The 7,938-nt window shown below is 46.7% G+C and overlaps 1 protein-coding gene across 1 annotated transcript; it reads right to left on the reverse strand.

Annotated features, from left to right (window-relative positions):
- On the reverse strand, window positions 1-6,496 carry LOC117743700 (the record flags this gene model as incomplete). The annotated part of the gene is made up of 3 exons (XM_034551439.1): window positions 2,720-6,496; window positions 1,707-1,971; window positions 1-27 (listed from the first exon to the last, which is right to left on the reverse strand). Coding segments are annotated over exons 1-3 (3,990 nt in total), but the record flags the coding sequence as incomplete, so codon positions are not given.
- Between the last annotated feature and the right edge of the window lie 1,442 nt (window positions 6,497-7,938).

Here is a 7,938-nt window from a genome sequence, read left to right on the forward strand (position 1 = left end):
CAGAGCAGGACTGACAGCTAGGACAGCCTCTGGGGGCGGGGGGAAGAAACCATATGTGCACACACACACACATACACACACACACATACACAATTGACTATGCAGTCACATTTCCTTCTCTGGCACACGTACCCAAATGTAACTTTATCTATGGATGAAACCAATTGTGAAAATAGCACTGTCACTCCTCCTCACTCCTACTCTGAACACACCTTAATGTCTCCAACAGCAGTGATGAGACAAGTGTTGTGAGTGACAAGCAGCAAGTGCTACTCTGGCATGTGGGATGGCTCCTGGGCACGCAGAAACCAGCAGGAGAGAGCGTGACGACTAAGAGAGATAGCTGAGGGAGCTGAGAAAAGCTAAAGCTACGTGGAAATAAATGTGCAATAAAGCAGCAATGATTGTAGGGAATTAGAATATATAAAAAAACTCCTCACATACTATTAAACTGGAAAAACAAACCCTTAAATGCACAATGAACACTCACATATGAAGTTTTACACAAAAAGAATGACATACATGGAAAGTCATTCAAGCCAGAGCTGTTAAAATGCTTAAATAAATACTGAATGCACATGGCCGACAAACTGAACGACTGGTTTACTATGTGTATTTAACTAAGTCAAGAGTTTTAACAGAACTGTTTCACTGGCGTGTCACCAACCCATACAAGTCTGCAAGGCTCTGTCTTCTTGTCCAATCCACTGCAAAACCGCTGCAGACAGCAACAACCTACAAGACGTCCTCTTGGTGTCCAAAATCAAACAAACCCACCAAGGGGAATCTCCAAGAGCATGCAAATCCATTTTAAATGTGTGACAGGCATGTTATGATAAGGTCTAAAAGGTCATATACAAATAATTCTGCTCTTGAAAACCCATGTCAACCAAAAAAGTACCATTCTCCACGTAAAACTGTTGTTCTTCATTGTAAAAGGCTATAATCCTAAATTTTAGTCGATTGAGGATTACAAGGACATGTATTTTGAATCCAGACTGACTGAGCTCTGAAAGAGCAGCAGCCTCATAGGGAGACATTACTGCACAAATTGGTGGTGGCTTTCACTGTAAACTCTACATTGGGACAATGAGTCAAAAAAAAGAAAGATCTTCAGGAAACACTCCTGTGATTGATTATCTATCAATCTCGCAATTTTTTTACAATGGCACTCACCCGCTGTCCTGTAGCTCCTCAGCAGGGTCCTGGGCTGTGTCTCTCTCTGCAGTTTCCTCAGCTGGAACTTCAAATTGCTCCTCAGGTAGGAGCTCTACAGGTCTTCCCCCTAGTTCCTCTGGCAGCTCACTGCTCAGTCTCTTCTCTGGTCCTAGGGGCTCTGTAGACGTCTTTGTTGGTTCTGGGGGCTCTTCTGGGCTTGTGAGCTCAGTTGGCTCTTTTGCTCCTTCTGAGGGAGTTCCTGGCTCCCTGTCTGGAGGCGCTTCTTCTTTATTGGTTGTTTGTGGAAGCTCTACTTTCTTAACTTCTTCTGCTGGGGGCTCTACTGCTGTGGTGTGTGTTAGTTCTGTGGGTTCTACTGTCTGCAGTGGTGGTTCTGGGAGCTCTACTTTCTTTGCTTCTTCTGAGAGCTCTACTGTCTGCTGTTGTGGTTCTGGAAGCTCTACTTTATTTGCTTCTTCTGAGAACTCTACTGCCTGCTGTTGTGGTTCTGGGAGCTCTACTTTATTTGCTTCCACTGAGAACTCTACTGTCTGCAGTTGTGGTTCTGGAAGCTCTACTTTATATGCTTCTTCTGAGAACTCTACTGTCTGCTGTGGTGGTTCTGGGAGCTCTGCTGGCGTCTTTAAAGGTTCAGGAAGATCTACTGGCTTCTTCACAAGATTTAGAGGTGGTATCTCTGTTGTCTTCTCTGGTGCTCTATCTGGCGGTCGGAGGTCCTCTTGTCTCAGAGGGGAAGCTATTTCTTCAGTCGGAGTAAGAAACCCTTGAGGAGACTCCAGAGATGGGAGGGGTCTGGAAAAACAATGCAAGAGAAGAGGGGGTTGGGGGATGTGTTGTTTAGTTGACAAGCACATGCACAAGGTTTGATTGACAAATGACAAATGTGTGTGTTTGTGTGGTCAGGGGGGCTTGTGTCGCCACAAGTGTGTATGTATGTGCAGAAGTACTGTAGGTACACGTGTGTGTTTGTGTTTGTGTAGTCGTTGGATTGTGTTTAACACTGGGAGAAAAGGCTCATTCTTGCCCTGGAGAGCAGGGCCGATGTCACAGCTGATGTCATCCTTTGAATATAAAGGGCTGCATTACTTCCATTAGACTTCAAAAAAGCACAGTCATCTGACTCAAGTCAAAACAAAGTGCAGCTCTGTGTTTACCACCTCATTCATATTCATTGTCACACAGCTCTCTGTAATATCACTCCAAAACAAGTCCTGGACATGGTGTTACCGGAATGCTAAGTTGGAAATAAGCGACAGCAATATACAAGTACAAAATAACTGGTAGGCTGAAGATTTACGACACATGGAAAAGAAAGATTCTACCCAATTCATAATTATTTAGCTACTACACGTGTGCCATTCTGGGATGTAATTGAACAGATGATATGTGACAGCATGCTATTTTCTGTGGCACATTAAGGTTCGGCACATGATCAACATAGTTTTATGTGTAAGTCTCATGTGTACTCCATTAATCTCAGTTTCTTTTTCATGTGTCTCATATGATCATTTCAAACACAGACGCATGCTCTTGTGTTTACCTTGAGGTCTCTTGTTTAGAAAGGTACGCAGCTTCTTTTAGATCTTGTAACCAGCTTGTTTCTGGTTTTCCGGCCGTTAGTCCAGGAGCAGGACTCTCTGACACATCGGCAGCCTCTGTGTTCACTGACACTTGTTCAACTGGAGATTTTCCAACTGATCTTCCTTCACAGTGGAAATTGTCATTTTCTGATGCCTTAAAAAGATCAAATGAGCCCCCGTCTTTAGCACTCCCAGTTTGATTTATGACCTCCTGCTTTGTCACTGCTTCATTGTTCGTCGCTTTTATCTCAATTTGTCCCTTTCCTTGGCTGCTAGCCTTCTCTTTGTCCAAAGCAGCTTTATCTTCCTTTGTGATCTCCTCTACATCAGGGCCTTTTATGGGTGTTTGTACTGCTGGGCTGCTTTCTGTGGCTGACGTTTTATTGGAGCTTTGTAGCTCGAGAGGTTCGCACACCGTATCCTGAATTTCACACTCCTCAGTTTCCCCACTGTTTCTATTCACAGCCGTGGCAGCACTGACATCCTTTTCCACAGATCCTGCTTGCCCAACCAGAGTACTGAATGTGTTTGTAGGAACAGCCTGGTTATCACCTGGAATAACTGCTGTATGAATGCCATGATTGTCTGTGCTAAACTTTGATGAAACACACATTTGGATAGGCGATGTCTCAGGTTCCTGTGATGCTGACTCAACAGATACAGCAGTGTTCTTTGAGGTTTCTGGTTGGTCTCGACAGGCAGCTGATAGATTGCCTTGTTGCTGACCTTTACAAACCAGATCACTCGCAAACTTAGTGTCTGTATCTAACCCAACTACCTCGAACGTGGGGCTTATCTCACCTACATGAGAGCAAGCTGTAACTCTCACAATGTCAGCCGAGGCTTTTTTCTCAGCCGCCTTTCCACTCTCATTAAAATCACTGGCAATTTGAGATGGCTCATATACCCTGTCAAACACTGCTGCAGACTGAGCTCCCTCTGCCTTGCCTTTCTCTAAACCTATTGCTCGTTCATCGCCACTGCTGTCATCACATGTCAACTCACCCTTGTTTCCTGACTGATACAAACTGCAAACAGAGCTGTCTCCTCCCTCTACCACCCCTTTTACCCCTACAACCAGTGCTTGGATCTGCCTGGCCTGACTGTTAGTCTTTTCTTCCCACTCTAGAGAGCTACCTGATAATTCCTCTGTGGGATGTCTGGATCCCAGGCGCCACTGCTGTTGCTCCTGTTGCTGAGCAAAACAGTTTGGCTCTGGTGTGGACTGTGATTGGCCAAGAGCTGGTGCTGTGTCCCTGTCGGAGCTGCATTCCAGTGTTGCCATCGGAGTTCGGCACAAACTTAGATCGTAAACAGTGTGAGACTCTACCTTAGTCTTTTGCCCATGCTCGAGTGACCCTGCAGGTTTCGCGGGAGATAAGGAAGACGTTTCTGTCTGGCTTTTAGATGCAATCCCACTCTTACTTTCTCCTTCCTCTTTAATATCCATTACTGTTGATTCAGTCTTTTGAATTTGATGTTCATGTCGTGGCTGCAGGTCTTCAATTTCCTCTACAGCCTCCTTATCTGGCCCATTACACTGTTGTGCTGTTTTGCCTGTCTTTCCTGTCTGCAGCTTGCTGCTGTCTGCCATTTCCTTTTGATTATCCACTGTCACCTCCTCAACTTTCTTCTTTTCCTCTGCAAACAGCACAGAGGTCTGATCTCCCAGTTTCTTGTTCATATCGGGTTGATTAACGTCATCATAAGCCTCTTTGGTCGGCAGGTCAGAGCTGTGTAGGCAGCTGACATTAACAAGATCATCCTTAATAGAAGCTTCACAAATACCACGTTTGATGCCATTGTGAGAGAGAGGAATGACATTATCTGACTGACCTTTTGCCAGTACATCCACTGTACTGGGTGGCTGAGGAGGAGGATACAGAGTTTCCTCTTGTGGAAAGGAAATATTTACATTGTTAATTGCAGAATTCTCAGGTTTAGCGGCAGATTCCATAATATAATTTCCATCCTCCAGTTTAGAACTAGTCTCATCTACTTTAACGATGAAAACACTGTGCTCCAGATCCTGTGCTAAAGACATTTGTGTCATTTCCCAGCTCTCGACATGGGTGCTGTCACCATCAGCGCCGCATTTATCTGTGTGCTCAGGAAGAGAGATATCACAGTCTGTGATGAACTCCAAGTGACTCAACATTGGTCCAGGAGGCAGCAGCACTAAAGAAGAGTTACTGGAACATTGCTCGATAACAGGAATTGACTGGGCAGAGGATGTCACTTCTGAAGTCGCTGATTCATCCTTTGTCAGATCGGCAGAGTGAATTGTGGGCTTCACAGCATCTGTGCTAGCCAGTTCGCGAGGAGTTGTTTGATCCAATTGGGTGGGAGGCTGATAACTGGGGTCACAAGGCTTTTTTTGAAAAAAGGCTGTGCAGATCATAGTCACGGTTTCAGTTTTTAAACAGGACTCAAGGTCTGAAGAGAGCTGCCCACCAGGTAACTCAGCGGAGACATCACTTAAAGGCTTGCAGGTACCATCGTCAGCTGGATGCACAGAACATGAGGAGAAGGGATGTTGGTTACCTTCATCACTAATTAAAGGTGACTCCTGAGGCTCATCATTTAACTTATCCATCTCTTTCTCAGTCGACAAACCCAGATGTACAGCACCCTTCTCCGTTTCCGAGTGCTTTGTCACCTTTGCTGAACAATCACCCTCAGAGGTGGCACTTCCTGCGGTTTGTGAAAGGTCACCAATGTGATTCTTCTCGGTAGCACACGGGGGCCCTGAGCAGGTCTCGCCCGCTGACTGTAAATTCACCGTGTTTGCCTTCAAGTTATCGTTACCTGACGGATCGATGTTAATCTTCTCTTTGGTATCTTTAGTCCCTGTACCTCCTTCATCCAAATGGACATCTTTCTGTGGCTTTGGAAAGTCGTCTGAGCTCTGTATTACTAGTTCATCTGTTGTGCGAGCTACATTTGTGGGGATTTCTGGCTTCTTCAAGCCGAGAAAGTCTGGGAAAGTGTAGCTGGCCTCAACCACGGGATAGTGCAAGCTCTCATGTACAGTCAGCGGAGGCAAAGAGGCACAGTCCATAGCCGACACCGTCATGTCCCTGAGAACCACAGAGGAACTGCCTTCTTGTTTCACAGTGTCAGCGAAGTGAACTCTGTTGTTGCCTCTACTGTTGCCTTTACTGCTACTATATGCGTACACACCCACAACAGACATAGCACCTCTTTTGCTCTGGTCTTGGAACTCAGCTGCACTTTCGGCTGTCCTGGTTTTTGTTGTGCTCCTCTCAGGTCGGACCTGTTGACTGCTGCTCGCTTGCCGCTCGACTGGGAGTTGTTGTGAAGTAGTCAGATGCAGAGGTGAGATTAAAGGCAGGAAGACTTGGCGGTAGTTTCTCTCTGTATCTGGGATGGATGACTCCTCACAAGCATGTCCCAAAGACAGGGCTTCCTCTGCAATCAAATTCAGTTTGAGATCAGCCCTTACCCCTCCGTTTGTATTGCTGGAGCTCCGTCGAGGGTGAGTGAGGAGAGGTAAAATTGCTGCTCTATGCTGCTCCTGGCAGTTCTGAGAGGGACGGTCCCGTTCAGTGCAGATGTTCCCAGTGATGGTAGCAATCGGCTCACTCCGACTCTGTGAACTCAGCTGTGACTCGGCAACATCGGTGGGCTGACGCATCTCAGGCTCAGCTGATGACTCCCCGCTAGCAGAGCCTTCTGGCTGGCTAAATGAAATGTGCTCTCTAGCCAGTCCTCCTTTCTCTCCCACCTCTCCTCCTCCTCCTCCTCCTCCTCCTCCTCCTCCTCCTCCATCCAATCCCGCGGCACTGTGATACTGACAATCAACACCAGTGAGTAGCTCAAAGGGAGACGTATTGATATAGGCTTCTAACTGGAGAGCGTCCTTTTCTTTGTATCCCTCATCAGTGTCCGCACTGCGAACGGATGTCCCTCTCGGTCCCCTCGCTTCAGTCTCAGCCGAGTTGTGTGGCATTTTGCTGCTGCAGCTTTCCTCAGATGCAGCCTCTCCCTCTTTGGCAGTGAATGCAAGTGAGCATTTGCTCTGTGAAAAGATTAATGCGAGGTGAGGAAGGCTGCCCAGGAGTCCTTCTTTCTCTCCGTCTGCAGAGCCTAGGCACTTTTCTATTCCTCCCAGATCTTTCTCTCCGACTGCTTTCTCACTGCCTGAGATTGCTACAGTAGCTACTCTCTCCAGTGAATCACGCCTCTCGCTTTCTCCCTCACCCTCTCCCTTGCTTTCTATCACTTCTGGCATCGTGGGTGTTGCCAGTGGCAACGCAGCAACCACCACTAAAGCCTCTTCAAGGGCACTCTCCACGCCGCTCGCTCCCACACAAGTTTGGGTGTTGGAGAGTGGGCAGCGATTCTCATGTGTGAGTATCGCTGCTTCTGATGTAACTTTAGCCTCCTGCGCTTGTGCATCTGATCTCTTATCAGGACAAACAGCTGGATTGATAACTGCAGTTTGGACATATGTCATGGGTGTATATTGGTTGTTGATGACAACTCCGGTTACAAGCTGCTTCCGCTGTGGGCTTTTGTCTGAGCTGTGATTAATGCCACATGGGGCGTCCGTATGGTTGTGGTCATCTGATTGATGAGGCCTCTGCGAAAAAGCCTGGATGGACGCAGGTGAACAGGCCGAGTCAGTAAGATGATCCTGCCTGCTATGAGAGGATGATAGTGGGGGGCTGGGGCTGGGCTTTCCCCCGGGACTCAGCTGTTGGTTGGAGTCAAACCCATTATCAGGCTGCTCCCCACTAATCACAGCCTGAGCGTCTGCCTGTGTCACTGATTCAACATTTGCTGTTGAATCAGTGTGATTTCCTGCATTCTTGAGAGACACAGCCTGTAAATAATTGTCAGGTTGTACTACTGTCTTTGCTTTCTGTTCAGTCTCTGTGTTTCTCTCTTCTATCTTTTTCCTTTGTTTCTTTTTTTGTTTCTTCTTTGCCTTTTTGTCCTGGCCGGCCCGTTGGTCACATAAGTTCATCAATTTGTCCGTGTTGGCTCCTGTAGTCGTCTCCGATAATGCATCTTTACTGCTCTCTGATGTTGTGTTACCGGAATCATCGGTCTTTCCTGTTTCAACTATACAAACGTTAATACTGGACTCATCACCACAATTCTCATTCTTAATATCTCCAATCTCTATTATTGCCTCTGTAGCTTTCTCCCT

The sequence above is a fragment of the Cyclopterus lumpus genome, chromosome 15 (assembly GCF_009769545.1).
Source record: "Cyclopterus lumpus isolate fCycLum1 chromosome 15, fCycLum1.pri, whole genome shotgun sequence".
In the NCBI taxonomy this organism is placed as follows: Eukaryota; Metazoa; Chordata; class Actinopteri; order Perciformes; family Cyclopteridae; genus Cyclopterus; species Cyclopterus lumpus.